Genomic DNA, 27,148 nt, shown 5'->3' with positions numbered 1-27,148 from the left:
CTGAGTTAGATGGCCGCTTGTTCACCTTCAAGCCTTTAAGACCCCAGACACTATCTCTTTTGATAGCCGGGCACCATCAGCTTTTTTCGCCACATTTGCTTATGCACCCGTTTGTCTTTGGTGATCATATCATGGACGTGTGCAGCCAATAATATGATTATTTTGTTCTTTGATGCCTGATAACTGATACCTTCAGGACCACGTGATCACACAGGCTGGTGTGTTCTTCCATGTGGGCTTTGTTACTTCTGAGCTAGATGGCCGCTTGTTTATCTTCAAGCCTTTAAGACCCCAGACACTATCTCTTTTGATAGCTGGGCACCATCAGCTTTCTTCACCACATTTACTTGTTCACCCGCTTTGGCTTCAGCAGTTGTGTTGGGAGGGTGAGCATCGTAGAGTGCCAATTTAATAAAAGAAAGTATTCATGCATTGAGGGAGTGCTGGAGTAGAGGTCCAAGGTCCTTCCGCCACCTTAATACTAAACCTATAAACATAGACACATAGATCTATTTCCCCATCCTCATATATATATTTGCATGTACATGTCTTTGTCTAGACCTCTATAAATGCCCTTTGACTCCTAGCTCTTTCCTCCATCTCCCTTGACTTTCCTCCTGCCCTACTACCATGCTCCGTCCCCACCTGGGTTACAGCTATACCTCTTCTTTACGTAACCTTACCCTTGATCATTCCCTACCAGGCCTGCCACTCCCCCATCACTACCATTTTGGGTCCCATGTGTTCCCTTGTCCCTGTGTCTGTTAACACCACTTCCTTATCACCCCCTCCACTTCCTCCTATCCCAACTCCCCCTGGAACTGTCAGTCCTGTTGTTTTTCCTCCAGATAGTTCATCCAGCCTGTCCTATTCAAACAGACCTGTGGAGACACTAACATGCATGAAAACAAGACAGAGGAAAACAAAGCAACAGTATACAACCAGACAACAAAAACAAACCACTGACAAAGAACAAAACAAAACACTTCACAAAAGAAAAGCTTGTAGTTAGTTCAAGGATCGTTTGTTGGCCCTTAGGAGCGTTTTCCAGTCCAGTCTGTTGGGGCACCACGCCCTAGCCCCAAAGTCCACTGTCAGCATTCCCTGGGGACCTTGCCACTCCATTCCCTTGCTGTTCCGTTGCACTTCCCCAGTGCTTTGCCTCGGTGTGGTGGGATCCGGTCAGGTGCAATTCCCACACTGTGTCTCCGGTGCTGTCCCCTGTATCGGCCCTTGGTCACTGAGGGGCATCATGTCTCATAGTGGGGCCGTGTTTCCAGTTCTTATCTGTACCAGTGTACATCCTCTGGTCCAGCCAGATTTGTAAGGTAGAATTGGGATCATGATAGTGGGGTGGGAGGAAACATTTAGAAACTAGAGGAAAGTTGTATGTTTCATCGTTGCTACACTGCACCCTGACTACCCCCTGCGACCCTTCTGTAAGGGGGTGTCCAGTTGCCTACAGATGGGCTTTGGGCCCCCACTCCGCACTCCCCCTTATTCACAATGATATGATTTTTATTCTTTGATGCCTGATACCTGATCCCATCAACACCTTGTGATCACACAGGTTAGTGTGCTTCTTCCATGGGGACTTTGTTGCTTCTTAGCTATATGGCCGCTTGTTTATCTTCAAGACTTTAAGACCCCAGATGCTATATATTTTGATAGCCGGGCACCATCAGCTTTTGAAGTGACTAATTTTATAGTGGTGAAAAATAAGTCAAACTACTCACTTGTGCTTACCTTGCTTATTGGGTAATGTGCCCAGCTTTATAAGTCTGGAAGTCTGGAATTCACCCAGAGAAGAATGGAACCATGAAAGAATTTAAAGCATGGGATAACATGACCCTCAAAGACTTTAGAAAGGGCATCCTTAGCAGTGTACTGCATGGATTGGGGAAATGAGCGTGGAGATGAGAGAACAGCCAGGCAGCAACCTGAGTGGTCCATGACAGTAAGAAAGGAGCTGACATGGAAGTGCAAATGGAGAAAACCTCTATTCTACCATTTACACACTTTCCTCTTTTGGTAAGAGAGTTCCCTGGGAGAATTTTCTTCTGAATCAATAGCGATATTAGCGAAGGTGACTATCTAATTTATTATCCATACAAGGACACGTTTGAAAATGAGAGGAGCCCTCTCCTCAGTCAGTTAACCAATGTAAGTGAGAACTATCCTGGGCAAATTGGAAGGCAGTTACTCTAATATAATTTTCATGTATATCTAATATAATTTTCATGCATTAAGCCAATCTCACTCATTGCCATCAAAGTGAATCCAACTCACAGCATCCCTGGGACAGAGTAGAACTGTCCTTGTGTGCTTCTGGGACTGCAACTCTTTACAGCAGTAGAAAGCCTCGTTCTTTCTCCCCAAGAGCACCTGAAGGTACTGAACTACTGACCTTGCAGTTAGCAGCCCAACACATAACCCACTGTGTTGCCAGGGCTCCTTCAGAAGAAGGGTGGCAACATTAACTGCCTTCAAGTTTGCGGCGAGGATTAAATGTGTCCACACAGGTGGCACAGTAGGTGCTGTTGTTATTCTCTTCCTGAAGACTGAATCTCAAGTCTATGCAGAGTTCATGATCAGATTTGAGCTCCAGGGTCAACAGAAATGACCACTGTTTGGCTTAATTTGAGCAGGGGTGTGAGAGAATTTCCAGATCTAAAGGTAATGGACGGTTTCCAGGTATCTTCAATTTACTTCACTCTTTTTTCCTCCCAACAAGTAGTTGCACACTAGAAGGCTGCTCACAAAAGCCCTCAGCCACTAGTCACCAAAGTAGGATGTGGAGCATTCCCTGCCCATTGACCTTGGTGTCCCCAATACCATGGTCCTGCGCTCCCAGGTCCCATGACTCACGGTATTTGATTATTTCTAAAACATTTTCCATAACTTTGCTCCCTGTATGCTCCATCACAGTTATGGAGAAGGTTGCTGCTTAAGTAAATACACATGTAGAAGTATCCTCTGTCGATCATATGTATATATTCACAGGTATAGCCCCACTTACCCTCTCGCACCCGCTGGGCCTGTGTGCCTCTCCAGGCCACCACCTGTATGTAGATCACCACCCTTGCAGGATTGTGTAGACAACGGTATTTACCTGTGTTGCCTCTCACTGTCATTCCCTGTCTCCAGCATTTTTTCCCAACCTCCCTCGGACTGTGTCCATTGCATTTCCCTTCACTCAGGTTAACATGTGTCTCCCCTCGAGCTAGTGATCACCCTCTCTTTCCTTCCTGCCCCTGATAACTATCAGAGAATACTTCTTTTATCATGAAAAATTTTTCTTTTTTTCCAAAATCATTTTATTGGGAGCTAATACAGATAACATCATTCCATAGTTCAATCACATCAAGCAGCATTGTACAACTGCTGCCACAATCACTTTCAAAACCGTCTTTTCCTTCTTGAGCCCCTTGACCTCAGCTGTCTTATACTCCCATCTCCACTCCACCCCAAAATCTTTTTTGATGCTTTACAGTAATGGTCTAATTTGCCCTTCTGTGATTGATTCCCTTCACTTAGCATTCTGTTCTCCAAATTCATCTTCATTGTGAGAGGTATTTCACAAATTCATCTGCTTTCTTTAACACTGCATAGTGCTACTCCATCGTGTGTACATATGAGGGGGTACTTCATGTGATGTAGGGGGATAGTGCATTTGGAATTCGTTCCACCAGGTCAGACTGTTAATCAAGCTTTCTATTTAGAGGTTCTGAAAAGATTGCATCACAGTGTGCAACTAAAAAGACCTGACTTGTGGCAGACTGGAAACTGGTTTTGCCACCATGACAACGCACCTGCTCACGCAGCCATCTCAGTGCAGCAAACAGCATGCCTCTCTTCTCTCACACACCCGACTCACCTGACCTCGCTCTGTGCAACTTCTCTTTTTTTCCAAGAATGAAGAGGGACATGAAAAGACACAATTTGACAATGTAGAATAGATGAAGGAAAAAAATCAAGGGAGGTGCTGTCAGACATTCAAACAGATGAAAAATGTTTCCAAGACTGGAATCTCAGATTGGACAAATGTATTAAGTGTAATGGAGAGTACTCTGAAGGGGATAAGGTTGTCTTGGGGGAAAAAATTCAAATACATAGCTTTGAAAAAAATCCAGGTTTTTTTGGGAGGGTACCTACTTTTTACATAGCTTGTTTACTCATTTTTCCAAGATGCACATCTTGTTTGCTTCCCTAATTTTGCTACTATGAATCGTGCTGTGATGGTCATGAGTATGTATATATGCATTCATGTCACAACTCTTGTTTCTCCAGGATATATACCAAGTAGTGATATTGTTGGGTATCTCACTGATATGGTATCTCTCTATCCTGTTTTCCTGGGGCCGCACCATTTTACATTTAAATCAAAATGCATAAGAGTTCCATCTTTACACCCTCACTAGTATTTGTTCACTATTTTTCAACTGCAATTAATGCAGAGGTGAGATGCGATCTCATTGCTGTTTGGATTTGCCCATCTCCAATGGCTAATGATTGAGAACATGCCTTCACGGTTGCTGGCTGCCTGAATGTCTTCACCGATTCTGATTGTTCTTCATTGGTGTCCTGTACCCATTTGAAAATTGGATTGTCTTGTTGTCGCGGTGTTGAAGTTTTCTATAAATTTTCCTAATAGGTCATTGCAAAAATATTTTCCAAGTCTGCTGGTTCCCTTTTTAACTCTTTTGTTGAAACCTTTGTTGTGCATTAGTGTCTAATTCTTAAACAGTCCAATCATCTAGTTTGTCATCTGCTGTTTGTGTACCACCATGTTTGAAATGTATTCATGTCATGTCATGTATAAATCATGTCATGTCATGTCATGTCATGACGATCTCTGTAGTTCTAGATTTTCCATTCATGGCTTTGGTCCATTCTGAATTCATTTCCCTATCTGGTATGAGACATGAATCCTGTTTCATTTTGCTGCAAATGGAGATCACGTTGAAGCCTGGCAATGTCATGATTTGGAGATTTGTTCCACATCCTTCTCCCACTGTACCCAGGACCTTCTAGTGGGCAGAGCAGCTGGTAGCAGTGGTGGACACTGTCTACTTCTCCTGGTCTCAGAGTCATGGAGGCCGATGTTCACTTGGTCCAATTGCTCCACAGAGCTAAATGTTTCCATTTTCTTCAAATGTCTTCACTCATCTTTGCTCCAGAGAAGGAGAGACCAAGAGTTTGACCTCAGATCGCCACTCCCAAGCTTTTAAAATTACAGGTGCTACTCACCAAAGTCACCTGTAGAACACCGTCTTTGTTGACTATGTGATGCTATTTGACTTCAGTGACCCCAGCTTTACCTTCATTTTATTTTGCTTTGCAGACATGCCATTTTTTTTTTAACAAATACAAAGTGTGTGGAAACCCTGTGTTGATCAAAATTACCCTTTTCCTGCCCACTTCATGTCATGTGTCACATTTTGGTAATTCTCACAATACTTCAAACTTTTTCAGAATGCACGCAATCCATCTTGGTAGCTTGGTGGTTGTGTTGGGCGGCTAACTACAAGGTTAGAAGTTCAAAACAACTAGCCTGCTTCATGGGAGAAATATGCAGCTTTCTACTCCCATAAAGACTTCCAGTCTGGGAAATTCACAGGGGCAGTTCTTCCCTGTCCTATAGGGTCACTTAGATGTGTAATCAACTCAATGGAATCAACAACAATATAGTATTGTGGTAGTTGGAAAATTTCATGTCAACTTGAAAATACCGAATAGTGGAGGGGTGGTATTCAACCTGTCAGTCAGGTCACAGCGTGATGGTGCCTCCTTGTGGGTATGGCCTTCTCATAAGAGGGCCCTGGAAACCTTCCGCGCTCTCTCTCTGTCTTCACCTTCCTGCTGGTGGGTCCTGTGTGCTGCCTGAGCTCTGGAGATGTGTCTACCACCATTGCATCCACCGGGCGGTGATATTCTTGTATCCTACGTCATTACATGTGGTTACGTGAGTCTGAAGAGACTTATGGACTAGTTTCAGACTTATGGACTTGAGTTGAACTGGACTGGGATGTTTTCTTGATATATAATTAGTTCTTGATATAAAGCTTTTTCTTTGTATCTCTTGTCAACCCGGCCTAACACAAGTATAAATCTGTGTTTATACAACATACTTAGGTCCTACGCCATCCTCACAATTGTCATGTTCCTCCCCCCCGCCCCAGTCTTTTAACTCTTGGTGAAATCTTGGTTGCACAAGTGTCTGTTGTTGCAGCCCCTGAACCAGTTCATCTCGTTGACGGTCTTCCCTCTTTTTCACTGACCTTCTACTTTACCAAGTCTAACGTCCTTTTCTAGGGTCTAATCTTTCCTGATACTATTCCCAAAGTACATGAGATGAAGTCTCATCATCCTCACTGCTAAGAAACATTCTGACTATACTTCTTCCAGGACACATCTGTTCCTGCTTCTGGAAGCCCGTGAGACGCTGCCTATTCTTCACCAGCACCACAGTGCGAATGCAGCCGTTCCTCTTCAGCTGTCCCTATTCACTGTCTAATTTTCACATGCATATGAAGCAACTGACCATAGCATGGCTCGGGTCAGGTACACCTTAATGCTCAAAGTAACATCCTTGTTTTTCAGTACTCTAAAGAGGGCTTCTGCAGCAGATTCACCTAATGTAACACGTCTTTTGAGCTCTTGACTGCTGCTTCCATGAGCATTGATTGTGGATCCAAGCAAGAAAAAAATCCTTGACAAATTTAACCTTTTCTCTGCCTGTCGTGATGTTACCTACTGGCCCAGCTGTGAGGAATTTGGTCTTAGTTATATTGAGTTGTAACCCATACTGAAGGCTGCAATCCTTGATCTTCATGTGCAAGGGCTTCAAGTCCTCCTCAAATTTAGGAAGCCAGGTTGTGTCATCTGATTATCACAGGTTAATACGCCTTCCTCCAATCCTGATGCCACATTCTTCTTCATATAACCCAGTTACTTTAATTATCTGCTCAGCATACAGACTGAATAAGTATGGTGATAGGATACAAATGTGAGGAACACATTTCCTGATATTCAACCATTTAGTATTCCCTTGTTCTGGTCGCACTACGGCCTTTTCATTCATATACAAGTTCCTCATGAGCACAATGAAGTTTTTTGTAATTCTCATGCTTCAAGGCTATCCATAGTTTATGATCCACAATCAAATGTCTTGACACAGTCAAGAAAACACAGGTAAAGATGTTTCTGGTATTCTCTGCATTCAGCCACGATCCATCTGACATCAGCAATGCTATCCCTTGTTCTGCATCCTCTTCTGAATCTGGCCTGAAGCTTTGGCAGTTCCCTGTCAATGTACTGCTGCAACCATTGTTGGATGATCTTCAACAAAATTTTACTTGCATGTGAAATCAATTATATTTTTCTAAGATATGAGCATTCTGTTGGGTCACCTGTCTTTGGCAAGGATACAAATATGGATCTCTTCCAGTCAGCTGGCCAAATAGCTGTCTTTCAAATTTCCTGGCACAGATGAGTAAGTTCTTCCAGTACTTCCTCAGCTAGTTGAAATATTTCAATTGGTATTCCATTCATTTATGGAGCCTTGTTTTTGGCTAATGTTTTCAATGCAGCTTGAACTTCTTCCTTCAGCACCATTGGCTCTTGCTCATATGCTGCCTCCTGAAATCATCGATGGAATGCTGACTAGTTCTTTTTGGTACAATGACTCTGTGTATTCTTTCCATCTTTTTGGATGCTTCCTGCATCATTCCATATTTTGCACATAGAATCTTGTTTTTGAGATCATTTTATTGGGGGCTCTTACAGCTCTTACAACAATCCTAACATCAATTGTATCAAGCATATTTGTACATATGTTGCCATCATTATTTTCTGAACCTTTACTTTCTCTCTGAGCCCTTGGTATCAGCTCCTCTTTATTCCCTCCCACCTCCTCTCCCACCCTCGTGACACCTTGATAAATTATAAATTATTTTAATTTTCTTTTTTGTTGTTGTTGCAATTGGGGCACTGAGTAATTTATTGTTTGGAAAGGGAACAGTGGGCAGATTAACTTTGGGAACCTATGAGAATTTTTTTTCCTTTTAAAATAATTTTATTGGGGGCTCATACAACTCTTATCACAATACATAAATACATCTATTGTGTAAAGCACTTTTGTACATTTATTGCCCTCATCATTCTCAAAACATTTGCTCTCCACTTAAGCCCTTGGCATCAGCTCCTCATTTTCCCCCTCCCTCATGAACCCTTGATAATTTATAAATTATGATTTTGTCATATCTTGACCTGTCTGACATCTCCCTTCACCGCTTTTCTGTTGTCCGTCCCCCAGGGAGGAGGTTATATGTACTTTAGTTTTCATATCTTACACTGACCACTATCTCCCTATGTATCAATCATTATGATTGGTTCCCCCTTTCTTCCCTTCTCTCCCCCCTTCCTGCTACCCTCCTGGTGTCCGGAGGGGTTTATCTGACCTGGATTCCATGTGTCATGAGCTCCCATCTGTACCTGTGTACATGCTCTGGTCTTGCCTGCAGCGAAAGGCAAGACTGGGGTCATGATAGTGGGGGGTGAGGAAACCTCAAGGAACCAGAGGAATATTGTGTTTCATCGTTGCTGTACTGTGCCCTGGTTGACTCCTTCCTTCCTTATTACCCTTCTATGAGGGGATGTCCTATTGTCTATAGAAGGGTTTGGGGTCTCTGCTCCAAACCCTCTCATTCTCAACAATATGTTTTTGTTTGTTTGGGGTCTTCTGATGCCTGTTACCAGATCCTGTCAACAGCTCATGACCAGCACAGGCTGGTGTGCTTCTTCCATGTGGGCTTGTTGCTTCTCTGCTAGATGATCGCTTGTTTACCTTCAAGCCTTTAAGACCCAGGTGCTATATCTTTTGATAGCCAGTTTTCTTCACTACATTTACTTGTGCACCCATTTTGTCTTCAACAATGGTGCCAGAGGGTGTGCATCACAGAATTCCAGGTTGTTAGAACAAAGTGTTCTTGTGTTGAGGCTGGGCTTGAGCAGAGGCCCCAAATCCATCCACTACCTCAATGTTTTTCCATATAAATATATGCACATATGCCAATACCTCTATTTTTACGAATTAATGTATTTACATATGCAAACTCCTGTGTTTGTCCCTTTATCCATAGCTTTGCTTACTAGATTCTTCCTCTTTCATTGCACCATAGCCAAAGTAAAAGCCAAACCAGGTCTAATGGAGCTGAATCTAACTCATGGGGTTCCCAATGGAGTTCCCAGTGTGTCAGAGAACAACTGTGCTCCTTAGGATTTTGAAGACCTTGCAAAAGCTGCTGACAAGCTTTTCTCCCAGAATGCCTCTGGGTGAGTCTCCACCAACCTCTCCATTAGTTTAGTGAATGGTTAGTTGAGTGCTGAACTATTTGCACCATCCCAGAACGCTTATAGCAAACTGAAGAAGTACAGAATCCACGAGAGATGTGGGCTAGTGCATATGACGGACTTAACCGGGATGGGAAGGAGAACTGGAGGCTTCCAGGAGCACTGGAGTTACCAGACACTGGCTGCATAGGGAAGCCCAAAGTATTGATGAAAGCACCGTTCTAGGCACAAACTCTGGCCTACAGAATGCCCAGATAGCACCGATGAAACATACGACTTTCCTCTAGTTCTTTAATGCGCCCCCCCGCCCCCCCCCGGTGTCATTATCTCAGTTCTACCTTACAAATACAGCTAGACCAGAACATGTACACTGGCACAGATAAGAGCTGGAAACACAGGGAATCCAGGACAGATAAACACATCAGGACCAATAATGAGAGTAGCGATACTGGGAGGGTAAGGGGAACTGGGGGAAAGGAGGGGGGACTGATCTACATATAACCTCCTCCCTGGGGGACAGACAACAGAAAAGTGGGTGAAGGGAGACGTTGGACAGTGTAAGACACGAAAAAATAATAATAAATTATCAAGGGTTCATGAGGGAGGAAGGTTGGGGAGGGAGGGGAGAAAAATGAGGAGCTGATACCAAGGGCTCAAGTAGAAAGCAAATGTTTTGAGAATGATGATGGCAGCAAATGTACAAGTGTGCTTGGCACGATGTATGTATGTATGTATGTATGTATTATGATAAGAGTTGTACAAGCCCCCCATAAAATGATTTTTTTTAAAGCAAATAAAGGCCTTTCTAAAGTTATTCCATGGGGGGGGGCAGAGGGGGGCTGGGAATGGCTCAGAGGGTAAACACACAGGGAGAATGAAAATTTAATTCTATCTAAAGGGTATTTTAAAATAGAATCAAAGGATATTTAGTCTGTTTTAAAGGGAGATATTTTTAAGTTACATAAGAAATGGAAGAATGCATGTGCAATATAGAGATTCAATGCACACACAGTACAGAGCATGAGCTATGCACACGTCTCCCTTCAGTCCTCACCCTGCTTCCTCTGCAGGGGTGTCTCCTTCAGATGTGCCGCTTAGTGCGAAGGGCCTTTCATGGGCATACAGAGACACATGAAAATTAATTTTTAAAAGACATAACTCATAGAAAGAAAATGTTTTGAGAATGGTGGTGGCAGCATCTATACACGTTCGCTTGATGTAATGGATTTAGTTGTTATACTATCTGTATAAGCCCCCAATAAAATGATCAATCAATCAATCAAGAAAAATCAAAGGCATAACTTAGATCGCACTCCACATGACCGTGTCATCAGGAGAGATCATCCTCTGGAGATGGACGTCATGCTCAGTGAAGTGGAAGGTCAGTGAGAAAGATGGAGATCCTCAATGAGACAGACTGACAGTGGTGGCAGCAATGGGCTCACACCGAGCAACGGAGAGGATGGCACAGGACTGGGTGCTGCTTCCTGCTGCTGAGCACAGGGTGGCTGTGAGTAGGACAAACTCCAGCACCCAAGAACAACTGATCATGACCTTCAAAAAGTCCATGGAAAATTTCCCAGGATCTTTTTATTCCATCTTTGCACAAACTCTTTGGAGACCTCTCATACATACTCAGAGATTTGCACAAGATGTCTTGGAAGATTTTCTAAATCATTACTCTCATTGCCTTTTTTCTAGTGACTTTCTTCATTCCTCTCTTTCTCCCTCTTAAAATGATGGTCCCTCCCGGAAGGACCACCCCAAAGGGTTGATAAATCCAGGGAGCGGTATAGCACCGATGAAACACTAACTGTCCTCTAGTGCTTTAATATTCCTCCCCCCTCACTATTATGGTTTTGGTTTTATCTCGTTAATCTTGTTTGACCTGTGTAGGCTCTTTTGTATAATTAAGATAGTTCGATGCATGGAAGCCAAGATAGATAACCCTTTGAAAACAGTGAAGGGAGTAATATCTCCCTGAGCTACGGGAAGAGAAGGGGGCAGGGGGAGCTGATAGCAAGGATGATTCTATAACCCCACTCGAGGGGAGCAAACAACAGAATTGTAAGCGAATGGATTTACTGGATGGGGTAAGATATGGCAACAACAACAATAATATATTAATAACAATAAGGACTCCTGAGGGTAAGGTGGGGAAAGAGGGGATAAAGGGGAGCTGATATCAAGGAGTTCAAGAAGGATGAAAATGTTTGGAAATTGTGATAGTCACTGTACAATTATGCTCGACCTAATTGAATTATGAATAGTTACGCTATCTGTACAAACTCCCTATAAAATGATTAATAAAAAATATCATGGTATGAAATAAATTCATTATCAAAAGGAAATATAACAACCTGGTCCCCAAACCAGTCCTTCTTACAGTCCAAAGAAGAGCCCATGAACAGCTAAATGTAGGAGATAGCTCTGATCTGCCCTTATCAGGACCTCCAGCTACGCACCCTGTCTCCTGTCGACATTCCACTCTCCATTAACACCAGACTCTTCTCTAACCCTTAGCTGAGTTCAAGATGCACTCTAAGGCTGGTAATTGGTTTGTGGTCTCTGAGGAAGATCAATATGGGGTTTAAGTTAACTCTGCTGGTGCCCTGGTGGCACTGCAGGTAAGCCTTGGGCTGCTAATCAGAAGTCAGGAGAAAGGATGAAGCAGTCTGCTTCAATCAGTATTTTCAGCCTCTGAAATCCGGTAGAGCCGTTCTACTGTGTCCTGGAGCATCTCAGTGAGTCACATCCCACTGGATGGCAGTGGGTGTCATGGTCCTTCTCAAACAGGCCCTGAGAATACATTAGAGCTGCCCCATTCTCAGGATTCCCCTGTCATTACTCGTCCAGCGATCTGTCCAGTGTTGCTGGAACCCCTCCTATGGAAGGAATTGTCCCGGAGCTGAGATTCTGCGGTGTGATGGGAGATGTGGTCTGAAGTGCCTCAGCTGCACTACACCAGGTCTTCCAAGGTCTGATGTCATGGATGAGTTCCTTCCTTCACCATTGTTCACGGGAAGAATAGCTTTGTCTTCGCATAGGTAACCCTCAGCCTCCACTGACAGAGAAGAGTGCCTGAGGGAGCCCTCCTGCAAGAAATGATTCGAAGGAAGAGCCCAAATGTGGGCTGCTAAGTTGATGGGGTGCCGAACAGTTGAAGTAGGAGAGGGGACTCCGTGGGCCGGAGAGCCCATGTCTGGGAAGACAGGCGTGACGTGACCTTACTACTAGACAAACTGAGATAGGCCAGGCCTTGATGGACACAGGGAGGTGCCCAGGGAGCAAAGAGGAGGTAGGTCTGTATCTGAATATGCATGAGTCAGAAACCCTGGGGGCGTTGATCCTGGGCTCTCAAAGGGAGAGTGTCCCCGAGACTGGCCTTCACCAAGCCACCTGCCACTACTCAGGCTCCTCCCCATGCCCCCGTTTCCCCTGCTCTTCTTTACCGACCACAGATGAGACTCGAAGGTCAAAGAACCTATAGCCACGCTTTACAGCGGGCCCGACTGCATGTCCAGAGAACTGCTGACCCACGGATGTTTCCCCTGGGATGCTGTGTGACAGCACCCCCGGACTTGGGGGTCTGAAAGAGCCCCCGTCTAATCACCTGCCAAATATGGCCTCGAGCTCCCTCTGGAAACATCCTGAGTCTGTGGGGTCGCTGTGGGGATTTGGAGGAGAAATGTCAGGAAAGGAGCTGGTGGCCGCTAAATAAACGGTGGTGTAGTCTTTTCTCTCACTGGAGCGCTGTACCTTCTCTGTTTTGTCCAGGATGCCGAGCCACGTTAAGGACACTTCTGGGGAAGGTTAATAATAGACTCACTCGGTAAACAAGCCTTAGTCTCACAGGTTGTGGAAGGTGGGGGGAAAGACTTCAAGGTTTCAACTGAGAGGCCAGTGCGCCCCAGCAAGGCAGCAGGGCCTGGAGGACAAAGTCGCCCATCCCTGCCCCCAGCATGTGTGTGTGTGTGTGTGTGTGTGTGTGTGTGTGTGTGTGTGTGTGTGTGCGTGAGGCATTTGGATTCCTTCTCCGATTTGCCACATGCCAGAACCAAACCACGACTCTCTGGACATGGCGAGGAGCACAGAGCGGCCCCAGCTCCTCCGAGCAGCAGGTCTGCACTCCGTGTTGGTGCCCACAGGATGTCCTCGCCATCTCTGCTTCCGGGGCCCGAGGACCCACTAGCATATTTCTCTGGCTGCCCAGATGTCTGGCGGTCCCAGGAGCTGGTTGTTTGTGTCAGGCCTGGTCTAGCCCACGGTTTTTGGAGCGAAAGACCTCAAGCCTGGGAAAGTAAGATCAGGCGCCGTCTAGACCTGGGTGTGTGGGTGGCGGGGCGTGGGCACCACTTCTCTCTGGGACTGGAGTTCATTTGGTCTTCCTCAGCAGCTACCTCAGACCTGCCCAGCAGCTCCTCCAGCCCACAGGGATGTTGAGAACCAACTTACTCCCCCGAAGTAGTAGGACAATGGCTTGCCCACAGCCAGTCTTCCAGAAGCAGACAAGTTTTGGACGTCTGCCCCATCCGCCAGCTGTTCTCTCTGCCCGGGATTCCTCGCCCCCTTCTCTCTCCTCATGAAACAAAATCCTTCAAGTTCCACCTCAAATACCACAGGTCAAGACACCTCTCTAATCACCCTCTCCTTCATATTATAGACATGGGTTCACACACACACACACACACACACATAGAGGCAGCTTTAAAATGTGTGTAGAAAAATGGAATTAAACAGTAACATAATTTCCCCACAAACTTTTGGAAGCCCCTCCGTAGATGCATGTGTGCACACACATATATACACACATACATTTATGAACAGAGATATACCTACATTACACAGACACACAGACACATTACCACTGTTAGTTGCTGCTAAGTCCATCCCGATACCCCTGTGTGCACAGTAGAACTGCTTGTTAGGGTTTTCCAGGCTGGGACCTGTTGAAAGCAGCTCCTTAGATAGATCTGCCTTCTGAGGCATCGCTGGGTGGATTTGAACCACCGACGTTTGTGCCAGCAGTCAAACCCCAGCACCACTCAGGGACTCCTGACATCTACAAAAACCAGGCCGCTTCTGGAGCCCCCGCCAACCTGAGCACAGGACCCTGCACGATCTGGAGGAGCACAGATGTGAAACACAGTCAAAGCCAGGCCAGCGGTACCTCCCGCGGAGACCCTGAACTAAGTCCCTTCTACCGCCCGTTCACAGGCGTGCAGTGATGTGGTCCCATCCTCAGCGCCTCATGGGGCACTCCCCACAGCCATGGTGAGGTCTCCTCCAGGCAGACCTGGGGATTGGCCGTTTTCGAAAATTCCTAGTGACACTTGAAGGCAGGCTGGCCCCTGGCTTTCTTCATGATGGGAGGAAGGAAAGGAGTAAGTGCATCTGTTTGTGAGAATGTGATGAAAGAATCCCAGGGAACGGGGGTGAGGTGGGGTGGGGAGCACTGGAACGGACGGTGATTACACAGCTCATTTTAAAGGCGGTTTAACCATGGGGGGAGGGAGGGAATGTTCTAAAATCGGTCGTGGTAATGATTGTGCAGTTCTTCCTGATTTGATTGAATGCTAGAGGAGTAGAGTCATCAAAGAGGCCAGCCCGGAAGGAAGGCGAGGCCAGCCCTGTCTTAGACCCAAACCAACTGTCGCTGAGTTAATGACTCGCTCAAAAATATCCCACAAACCACAAACAAACTTCACAGCCTTCGAGCTGATTTTGACTCATAGCAACCCTGTGGGTTTCGAAGACTGTGACTCTTTACAGGAGTAGAAAGTCCGTCTTCCTCCTGCAGAACGGCTAGTGGTTTTCAACTGCGGACCTTGAAGATCGCAGCCCAACACGGCAGGACCACGACGCAATGCAACACGGTCATCGAGTGGATTACCACAGGTGGGGGTAGGGCTGCTCTCTGGGGTTCCTAGACTGTAAATATTGACGGGCGCAGAAAGCCTTGCTCTGTGCTGAGAAGGACTGGTGGGTTCGAACTTCGACTCTACAGAACAGAGTAGAACTGCCCCCAGGAGGTTTCCACGGCTGTCAAACTTCACCGCCGCAGACTGCAGCGGCCGCCGACCTACCGGTTAGCTCCTCTCCTGCCTTAAAAGGGGAGAAATAGAAGCGTACAGAGTGAAGCCTTGCGGATAGAACTGTCAGGAGACTTCAAGCTTTCAAGCCCCCAAGCCACGAACCCCACAGAGCAGCTGCCAAGAGAAGCAAAGTCAGAGAGCCCAATGGGGGCGGCATATTTCATCAGCATCCTGTTGGTTAAAAATAACTTCACTTATTAGTTTAAGTGAAATCACCACAGGGCTGGAAATTCACTGTCAGTGAAACAAAAATACTGGAAGGAAAATGAGGAAAGTCTATATTCAGGATGAACTTTATTTTACAAAGAAACACGGGGAGAAGCTGCCTGTTTCCCATCTGGGCTCTTCAGAGGCACATGGCTGGCGTTTCGGGAGTTAGCATTCTCCCTTCACCCTGGCGGGACAGAGGGAGGCAGATGTGTGAGCCAAGTGCCATGAAGCAGGGTCCACAGACAGCCTTTGAAGACAATAGTGTAGTTGGGGTGGGGTGGGGTGGGGGTGTGTGTGCTGAACCAGACCTCACCAACATTCACCCAGAACCCCAAGGAGCCTGGTCTCCTGGGCCTCCCCAAAGGTCACTGGGTTGGTTTCTCCAGAAAGCTCAGCCTAACCCACCGAGGAAGGGTGGAGGAATTGCTGGCTGAAAAGTTGCTTCTTGATTTACTCTGTCAACCTTCACCCAATTCACCAGAAAAAGAACGAACGAGAAGGAGATCTTTATGGAGGACATTGCTTCACCTGCTTTCTCTCACGGCACAGCTGGCGATTCAATTCACTGAGCTTGTCAGCCTCATGTTTAACCTGCTGTGCCACCGTGCCCCCTCTTTCTAAAGATATGCATTATATAGCTGCACATCCTATACCGGCATGATGTACACAGTGGCTTCCACAAGTTCATGGAAAGCGTCAAGTATCGTTGAATTTTCATTTCACAAACCTTTTGAAGCCATATCATAGACATATGGCTACATGCGTACACATATAGATGTACACAGGTGAATGCATCTGTCTGTGGGGTTGTTTCCCCTGAACCGTTTGAAAGTAAGTTGTAGGCAATGACGTTCCTTTGACCCTAAATCTCCTCAGTGTGCATTTCTGCAAATATGAACATTTCCTTGCAGAACTTCAGTGCCATTAATACGATCAGGTAATTGAAACATTGATACAACGCTATTACGTAATGTGTGATCAAATTTCATCCATTTTCCAAATTAGGTCATTGATAGCTGTTTTGATTGGTCCGGGATACGTCCAGGATCACAAACTGCATTTTAATGTCGAGAGTTTTTCGTTTACTTCGGTCTAGAGCCTTGGCCCGTCTTTGTTTGTCTGATCCTTGACGTTTTTAAGAGTACGGGCCACTTATGTCGTCAGATGGTTCTTTCTCACACTGAACTTGTGGGTGTGTGTTTTCTAAAGGACTCTTTAGCTCAAACTTTGCAGTAACTATTGTGGCTTTAGGGATCCTGGTGGCACAGTGGTTGAGCGCTCACCTGCCAACCAAAAGGTGCAATTAGTTCCAATCCACCCAGAGGTGCTAGAGTTTTACTCTCAGTCACCTGTCATCATCAGGACTCAAAATCAACTCTCGCAAACTATTGTGCTGTTAATCATTGGCTTTGGCCCTGGGTTCTCTAGGGCATGAATGGATGTTCCCAACCTTCGGCTTCGTGTCCTAAAACTGTGGACAAGAGGATACACTTGCACACCAACAGCCTGTTGGAAACTCTCTTATGTGGAAAGCCTGCACTGGCGGGCTGGATGACCGGGCTGCTGACTTATGAACTTAGCTGAGACCAGAACAACTGCCCACCTCAGCACAGCATAACTGACTGCCACACACATTGTGGGCTAACTATACCATTGCTGTTTGAAGCCACTGTATTGGGGGTGGTTTGTTCTACAGAAAAAGCTAACTAATAACACTTGATCTCTAGGCAAAGCGATAAGACCTAGCCCTTTATATTCATGTGAGATGACCGGAGAGAGGCATGTGTTTTTCTTTTGACTCTGTCCTGTCTCCCCCCTGCAATTCGAACCTCTGGCCATGTTTGGGATTCAAACATGAATTTACTTTTGGTTAAAACACACACACACACACACACACACACACTCAAGGGAGGGATTCTTCTTTCTGAATCTTTCCAAATCAAAGCCACACCTCTCAGTTATCTGAACAGAGAGATGATGTCGGAGGCTCCCCAACACACTGTCCCATAGAAAGCAGCAGAGAGAGAAGCCCTCCCCGCAGGGACCCCCTGTCACAGAGGAGAGGACTCCCACTAACAAGCATCTTCAGGTCCGCGGAGGTTACAATGGCGCTCTTCAGGGCAGCCTAAGGATCTCTATTTTCGACAAGTTCACGTGGTGTTCTCATCCCCAGTGACGCTGTGGAACCCTGAATCACAGGAACTGTTTTCAACCTGGGCGGCCCATTAAGAACATGAAGCTTCCATGCCCAGACAGGTTAAATCAGAACCTCAAGAGAGGAGACCCAGGCCTCCGCGTTTTTCAAAACTCCCCAGGTGGGTCCAATGTGCTGCCAAGTAAGACCTGTGCTGGTTTCTATGACGGAGGAGCTGGCAGCTGGCTTTTTCCTCATTTGTGTGGAAATCCCCCTTCACCAGCATTGGGCCCGATCATGAAGGCATACTGGCTTCAGTGCACAAGACGTGCTGCCCGGGAGACTTCGTTATGGGTTTCTCATCACTACTCAGCTGATTGTCAGAAAATCTTTCATTGTGAATGAGGTAACAGTGTACAGAATAGATAATCAGTTAGATGGTCAATGACTCATCAGCCCTCCCACTGTCGTGCCCAGTTTCATCACATGCCGCCCCCTCCCACCCTCTACCCTCCCCGTCTTGATGGTAGCCTCTTCTCCTTCACCCAACCAACACCTAGCCATCTTCTCACCTGTGTTTTCCCCTTCCTTGCCTTCTCCTCCCACCTCTGACCACCATCAAAATCTGCTTCTCTTAGTGTGAAAGCCTTTCCTTGGTTCTGCTGAAGGTCTCATTTTTATTTTTCTTGAAACAGTTACTGTCATAAAATTCACAGATGATACAATTAAATAACCTAAGACCAAACTCCCTGCCTTGTTTCAATGCCGACTCACAGGGACCCTAGAGGACAGGGTAGGGCTGCCCCTGGGAGCTTCCAGGCCTGCAACTCTTGATGGGACTAGAAAGCCTGTCTTTCTCCCTCAGCGTGGATGGTGGTTTTGAACTACAGACCTCTGGGTTAGCGGCCCAGCTCATCACCGCTACGGCACCAGAGCTTCTTGCAATTCTATCGTTCAGTCATGTTAAGGAGAGTCATGGTGCCATCACCACCACAGACCATTTTAAAAGATGGTCTTCACTCTTGTCCTCATTGCCATTAGCTCCCCACTGCGCCTCAACCTCCGCTTCCCTCAGGGAGCCATCAATCCAGTTGCTCTCGCTATAGACTTACCTGGAGTTCATAGACAGGAAAACATTCGAAACGAAAGAAAAACTAACAACACTCACAAAGTAACGCAGAGAAAAACCCCAATCAAAACCAAAGCAGAGAAATTTAGAAACGAAATCAAATTCAGCATGCATAAGCAGGAAGATCAAAGGATAAGGCGTTCCATTTCAACCTGAGCACGTCCGCCATCATCCACTTTCCAATGCGCTCTGCACCCAAGCAAGGCTAGCCACATCCCTGAGGTGTGGTCAGAAGGAACGCACCTGAGGCTTAATCCACGTGTACTTCCCATCCACTTTGTTTTTTAACAGAAACATCTTTAAATGCATCAGAAGGAAAATCAAACGATGAGCTATTACATTGTAACCTGCACTGGCTACAGTGGACTTTCCATGCTCTCTGTCTGATAACGACACTATTCACATCCCTCGACCTCGACCAGAGGAGAGTCAACAGAGGCTTCAGCCACCTGTGGACCCTGCACATGAACTCTGGGCTTGCAGTGTTATACACAGCCTTCTGCAAACCAGGTGTTCACAATGTACACTCTGGATACCATGCCTCCCTCTAGACTTGGATTGCTATTTACAATCCTTGGATCACACAGACTGGTGTGCGTCTTCCGTGTGGACTTAGCTGATGCCTCACTTAGATGGCTACTTGTTGGAAGGCATGCCTTCAAGACCCCAGACACGACTCTTTCTGGCAGCCAGGCACCATCTAACTTCTGAACCACGCCGTGCTATAACCCCCATCTCTTCTGTGACCTCTTCATGAGGACAAGCACCAAGCAGAGCCACGTCATAAGAACTAACTCTTCTTAGATTGAGGCTAGAGTTAAGTGAAATCTCAAAATCCATTCGTGCACCTATGGTTTATATGTCTCTGGTTCACCTTAGAGACATCATTGTCATTTTATGTTAGAGAATATTCTTGATCATCCCCCCCCCCCCCGGCATAAGTTAATCCTATTGATGATTTCATCTATTTCGGTATCAGTCTCTCTTCTAACCTGTACTTTCACCAGAACTTCTTTTCAACCTCCAGCCTCTGATAGCAATCAAAATGTTTCTTTTAGCATTTCTTTCTTAAAAACAAAAACCCAGCCCCATACATTATGTTTCTGTTCATTTTTGGATTAATCTCACTCAGTATAATGTCCTCTAGGTTCATCCATGTCAAGAGGTGTTTCATAGATTCATCATTAAGGGCTTTAAAAAAATCATTTTATTGGGGGATCATACAACTCTTATCACAATCCATACATAATATCCACTGTGTCAAGTACCTTTGTACATGTGTTGCCCTCATCATTCTCAAAACATTGGCTTTCTATTTGAGCCCCTGGTATCAGCTCATTTTTCTTCTCCCTCCCTGACCCCTTCCCTCAAGAACCCTTGATAATGTATAAATTATTAGTATATTGTCATGCCTTACACTGTCCGGCGTCTCCCTTGATTCATCATTAAGCTTTAATGTTGCGCAGTATCCCAGTGTATGTAGATGGACCTGAGTCTACGCAGTCTTCCACTGAGGGGCACTTGGGCTGCTTCTATCTGTTTGCTCGTGTGACCAGCACTGCGATGAACGCGGGTGCACTTATAGCTGTTTTTGTTAAGATCCCTGCTGCTTTAGCGGGATTGCTGGGTCCTGTGGTCTTTCCAGTCCCGGTGTTTTGCGGGAGCACCGGGGGCTCTCCACAGTGGCTGTACGGTTTCAGAGCCCACCAGCAGCATCTGAGGGCTCCAGTCCCCCCACACCCTCTTCAGCATTTGTAGTTTTCTGTTCTGTTCTGGGGCTGAGCTGGTAGCTCATCCTGGTTTTGATCTGGACCTCCAGGACTCAGCTGGCTTTTGAAAGGCTCCTATCCAGGCAGCTGACTTCCCGGAAGGAAGCGGAGTTTCTCCTTCCTAGGAGAAATCGCTTAACTTTTCCAAATTTCCATTTGGGGAATAGAGAATATTTTTTTCTTTTCTTTTTAGAGTGATATACATTATGAAGAGAAACCGCAGGCCCGCTGTGAGCATCGGCCACTGTAGCAGATGCTGCCAGGGTCCTGCCTGAAATCCTGGTCTGGCTCTACCGTTCCCAGGCGTGGGGCTCCAGGTTGAGATCTGTGCCTCTTTGTTGGAAGGTGGTGCTCAGGCTACTGGAAACCATAGCACTCTCAGAAGCAGCCTCTCACCATGACGGACGGTTTGGGATAAATAGTCCAGCTCCCTCAGCTCTACTGAGGAAAACTCTGAGTTCCTTACACTCTCTCCAAAGACCTCTTAGGTGACGGAGTCAGTTTCCTCCTGTCTTAACACTGCCGTGAGACTGCTCACCACCCTATGGGTTTATATGACACGGTGCATTGATGCCTATCACACCCGGCCCCTTTCTTTCTCTGACCACTCCCCCACTCCCTGTTGGCTTTTCTTTGGCAAGCTTGCTGATAAGCCACAGGTCACCGCATCCTCACCTCACCGTCTGGTTCTAGACTCCAACCTGACACGGCAACCCCAAGAGCACGCCCTCCAGGGTCTCGACCAAGGGCCTGGCACTGACCTTCATCCTTCATGCAAAGGGCGTGGTATGGCTGGCCGGGAGCTGGGTTGCGCTCAATCTTCACATCGACCGCTCTCACGCCTGGTGGCTCACCAGACCCCTTGGTGCACACGATGGTCCTGAAACAGACAAGGACGACGGGGTTAGATTTGGGGGAGAAAGGCGGGGAGAGTACAATTCCTCTCTGCTGTAAGTTCTGTGCCAACAGAAAATCATCTTACTCTTGAGCTTTGGCTGAAAGAAAACACTGTCCTCAAAAATAAAGATATTCCGAAAGGCATAGGTCACATCTATCTGTTCGTGTTTCAGAGGCAATGATTGCGAGAACCAGTCAGAGCAGAAAGAAGAAACCCCGAAACCACCATCAGAACAAGGGCCCCCTGGGAAAAGGTATCTGGATGGGCCCTCTGCCTTCACATTTTATTGAAGTGAAAACGATTTTCATTCTCAACCAGAATTTGTCTCCGCATCAGATACCTGTTGTTTAGAATTCACTTATCATGCACCACTTAAGAAAGAAACATTAGATAAGATTGAAATGTGTAGGAATTTATATTTATGTGTGAGAGGAATTGGGTGGAGATAGAGAGGCGAAGGCAAGACCACCTAAAGGGTGTAGACTCGGGAGACCTCATCTTAAACTAGGGACTGGTGGACGGAGCAGAGACAGGTCTGAATCCAGGCTGTATGATTTAACAGCTGTATGGATTTGGGCAAGCTCCTTAATGGCACAAAGGACGATTTATTACCAATTCTTTGTGTTTTCAGGCAGAGGGTAAACCCACGCAGTCTCATGTCTTGACTCTATTTGTTCTTGCCCCTGGCAAGAGAAACTGGGCATGTCCCCCTACCCCAACCAGCCCCACTACCCTCCTGGGATCTGCCTTCCACAGACATGAACGCGTCTCTGAAACAGAAAGCAAGCTAGAATTGTCTGGTTTGGCCAGGGACCGGAAAGTGTCTGCTTCCATCCTCTCCTGACTCCTGCCTCTCATCCTTTCTCCTTCCTCCCCTCCCATGACCCTCTCTCTCAGGTAGTTTCAAGTCTGCATAGGGAAGGAAGAGTCAGCGGCCATAGCTGCTTGTCCTTATTTCATCTCAGGGTTGGTGTGAAGATGCAGTGGTGCCCGGCCTTCAGCATGATTCATTCTTCACATATTTGTTCAGTTGGTACAGAGGGCAGGAGTGATGCTGGGCACGAGAGATTCAGAATTGGCTGAGACAAGCATCCCATGTTGTGAGGATTTTTTAAAAATTATTTCAATAGAAAAAAATATATATATAAAATAAATGAATGATGGGCCGTGACATGGAGGAGCAGAGGATGGGGAGATCTACTTTGTTGGAACAGCCAAGGAAGGCCTCTCAGAGGAAGTGGGGATACTGGTGCTGAGGCTGGTGATGCTCAGGAGAGGGGGCTGCGTGCAGCCGGAGGGAGGGATCATCGGCAAAACTTTGGGTGGGCAATAGTCGTTTGCACATGCAGGGGGCGTGGTAAAAAGAGTTTCTTTATGTGGCCTTTTCCTTGGTTCTTTGGAAAACCAGTGTGAGAGATCTCCCGCTTAATCCCTAGGGAATTAGTTTTGCCCTGGTTTTCGACCCCAGAGGGTTTGTTACTGTTTTCCAAGTTGACTGACATTTCTTGGGGAAGCTGTAAACAGCTTGATGACCTGCTACGTTTTGTTTGGTCCTGGGCGACCGCCTATCCCGTGATGGATCTATTGTATGCCCTTGGTGAGCATTGGGTAAGATATTTATGCAAATGAAGTGACTCTAATCCACTGTGCAAATGAAGTGATTGTGACCTACCAAGAGAGGATTGGGGCATTGGTCAGCTTGGGACCCTGGTGGGGGGTGGGGAGCCATTTCTGGAAATTGACCAATAGTTTACTAATACGTGGGGGGGAGCTTCAACAAGTGTGGGGAATACAATGGGATATTATGTATCAGTAAAAAACAATGACCACTCTTAAACACAGCAAGACATGGACCACACTAGAGAACTTGATGCTTAGCAAATTCCGTCAATCTTACTGAGCTAAATGCTCCATAACACCATTATTCTAAGGAAACACCAAGAAAAAGAAAGGCGCTTTTTACACCAACGATAAGACTGATGACGATAAGGAGGCCATGGGTGAAGGTGGCGACAGTGAGAAGGGAGGATTGGATATTGGGAAGCGGGAGGAAGGGTGGGGAGGGGGGAAGAGAACCGTGTGGATGGGGTAGTTCGTGGGCTGTTGTTGCTGATCTCGTGCTGGGATGGGCTGTACCACCACAGCGCATGTGCGTCATCAAAAACCCAAAGAACAGAGCAAGCGTGAAGGCTCTCAGACTTACCGAACACATCAATCCCTCCACGTTCCAGACCCATGGGGCCTAAATATTAGTCTGTCAAAAAAAAGGGAGGGTGGGAGTAAAATTGAAAGGGACATAGAGTCTTTAGGGACATACAAGATAATTTCAAACATACAAGAGAAAAAAAATTGTGGGGGGGAAAAATCACTATCTTTTGGTTCCATTTCCCACAGACTTTCTGAAGCCCCTTCATGTATGCAAGCAACGTCACAGAGGGTTGGTGGACAGAAGATGATGACACGAAGAGAAAGGAAAAGAGGGAAGAATGGAGAAGGAGATAAAGACTTCAAATCCTTAAAACGCCTGGACACCACCATGCGTCAAGGGCTGTAACACGGAAGAGGGAGAGAGGCCCAGAAGGCACCTTGCGGCAAGCTGATGGTGACAAAAGAAATGTCCTGCTGGGGATGCAGCTAGGACAGCTGAACCAATGCTTCACTGGCATGTCACTGGTCAATCAGCAATGGAGAGGACAACAGGAGGCAGAGGAGTCCAGCCTGAGAGGGTCCGGAGGGGCTCAGACGAGGCCTGCATGGCGACGAGAGGGTGTGCCTGGCAGAGAGAAGAGTCTGCTTGCTTGCTTGCATGCATGGCTGAGAGATGCTGAGCCCATGGATGCGCTGCACTGAATGAAGGTAGGGATGCGCTTCCACTTTGGGTGAGCCTACCAGACGTTACTTACTCCGTGCTTCCTGACCCTGGTCCCGAGCTGTACTGTCACTTCCTTAAAAAGCCACCTACCAGTAGGTAGAGTCTACAGGTCCCCTCTCTCTTTCTTATTGTTACTGTTAATATTTTTTCTTCAGATCTAATCCTCTGATGTTTTATCATGGTGTACATAGGATTACTTTTACTTCTCCTACCTATACTTCATAGGGGTTCTTGAATGTGTGCTTCAATGGCTTTCTTCAGTCATGGATCATTCTCAGCTCTTATCTCTTTAAATATTACCTTTGCTCTCTTCACCTGTTGGCATTCCAGTTACATGCATCTTCTTTGCCTTTGGACTGATCGTCTGTGCTATATTCATCCTTCTGCTTTGATCCTTATTCTAAATATCTTCCCCTGGAGAATATTCCTGTTCTCCTATTCGCTCTTTGGTCCCCTTTTGAGGGAGCTGTTAGATTTATCCATTAAGTTCTTAATTTTAGTTACTTTAATTTTCTATTCTAGATTTCCCATTTAGTTATTTTGTAAGCAGTTTTCTAGTCTTCTGTCAAAATTCCTTTGATCTTTTACATCTTTGAGTGGTATAAATAGTAACATAAAATGTATATCTAACAATAATAGCAGCTCTTTTTTCATGGCTCTCTTTCTATTGGGTATGATTTCTTCTGATGTTAATTCGTGCTGCCTGATGGCTTCATATAACATTTTATATTGTGTGAGAGATCCTACGTTTGCCAAATTGTTGGTTGAAATGTGACACCTAGGATAGTATTATCTTCTTATAGGGAGGATTTTATTTAATTATGCTAGCCACCTGGGACAATCCTTAATCTTAATCAGCAAGTGCGTCAAGTCCTCCTCACTTGCAACAAGCAAAGGTTGTGTCATCTGCATATCCCAGGTTGATATGCAGCCTTCAGTATGGATTGCAATTCAATCTAAAGAAAGCCAAATTAAAAATAAATAAATAAAATAAAGCCAAATTCCTCACAACTGGTAACATCATGGTAAACAAAGAAAATGCTAAAATTGTCAAGGATTTCGTTTTGCTTGGATCTGTAATCAATGCTCATGGAAACAGCAGTCAAGAGATCAAACAATGCGCTGCCCAAGAGTGCTTTCTTTAAAGTGTTGAAAATCAAGGATGTTACTTTGAGGACTAAAGGGCGCCTGGCACAAGCCACAGTATTTTCAATCGCCTCATACGCATATGAAAATTGGACACTGAATTAAGAAGACCAAATAATCAATTAATTTGAATTATGGTGCTGGCAAAGGATATTCAAAGTCTCATAGACTGCCCATAGAACAAATAACTCTTTCTTGAAAGAAGTACAGCCAAATGCTCCTTTGAGGGGAGGCTGGTGAGACGTCGACTCACATACGTTGGGCATACTCTCACATACTCTGTCAGGAGAAACCAGTCCATGGAAAAGGGCATTAGGTTGGTAAAGCAGAGGGGCAGCGGGGAAAAAAAGGCAGAACGTCAACAAGATGGCTTGACCCAGCGACTACAGGGATAGGCTCAAACATACCAGCATTGAGGCTGGCACGGGAGTGGGCAAAGTTTCCTTCTGTTGTACATTGCAGGGTCACTAGGAGTGAGAACTGACTCAACAGCACCTAACGACAATGACTACGACAACTGCCCGCGGCAACAGTGGACCTTTAATTCCAGCTCCGTCCAAGTGTGTGCCTTCAGAGGCTATGAAGCTAGGGTGCAGGGGTTCCGTATGTGCCCTCCTCCCGTTACTCTTGTTCCTGGGTGCTGCCTGGCAAGGTCCCAATGAAAAGCCAAAGGTTCCTCCTACATAGAACCTAGATCCGAATGCCTTCCTAGTCCCATAAGCTATCAAAATTGTTACTTTTCTTTTATCCACGCTTTTTGGAATCTATAAAAGTTCTCAGGAACCAAGTGGTGTCAGCCCTCCATCTCCCTCATTCGACCTGATCATTCTGTATTACCTCGTGAACATTCTCATGCCTGAAAGCACACTTTAACAAAACCCACTTTGTTCTATGCTAAAGCTGTCCACAGCGAAAGGACAGCTATGCCCATCTATAGCACACGAGTTGCCATCGAGTTGCTCTGATATGTGGCAGCCTCACCTATTTCAGATGAAAACCGCCTTCCGTAGCACATCCCGAGTGAGGCTCTTTCAGCAACAGATCACCAGGCCTTTCTTTTATTGGGGGCTCTTACAGCTCTTATCACAATTCATACACATATCCACTGTGTCAAACACATCTGTACATATGTTGTCATCATCTTTTTCAAAACGGTTTCTTTCTACTTGAGCCCTTAGTATCAGCTCCTCAATTTTTCATCTCCTTCCCTCCCCCATGCCCCCTTGATAATTTATATATATTTTTCTTCATGTCTTACACTGACCCCTGTCTCCTTTCACCCACTTTTCTGCTGTCCGTATGTCATATGTCATGGGGGGGGCATATGTCAATTATTGTGATCAGTTCCCTCTGACTCCCCCCCTTTCCTTCCCCTCTTAGTATCGCAGCTCCCCCTATTAGTCCTGAGGGGTTTATCTGTTCTGGATTCCCAGTGTTGAAAGCTCTTATCTATACAAGTATACATGTTCTGGTCTAGCCAGATTTGTGAGAAAGAACTGGGGTCGTGATAGTGATGGGGAAGGAAGCATTAAAGAACTATA

General features: G+C 45.9%; 1 protein-coding gene across 1 annotated transcript in view; it reads right to left on the bottom strand.

Annotated features, from left to right (window-relative positions):
- The window catches only part of SUSD5 (sushi domain containing 5), a 75,736-nt gene that overhangs the window by 27,270 nt on the left and 21,318 nt on the right, over positions 1–27,148 (bottom strand). The window contains exon 3 of the mRNA XM_075547089.1: positions 21,453–21,571. Coding sequence (XP_075403204.1) covers positions 21,453–21,571 — 119 coding nt within the window. The remainder of the gene's footprint in view (positions 1–21,452; positions 21,572–27,148) is intronic.

This window comes from Tenrec ecaudatus, chromosome 4, assembly GCF_050624435.1.
Source record: "Tenrec ecaudatus isolate mTenEca1 chromosome 4, mTenEca1.hap1, whole genome shotgun sequence".
NCBI lineage: Eukaryota > Metazoa > Chordata > Mammalia > Afrosoricida > Tenrecidae > Tenrec > Tenrec ecaudatus.
Note: the sequence above shows the minus strand (reverse complement) of the source record. Positions and strands in the feature narration are given on the sequence as shown.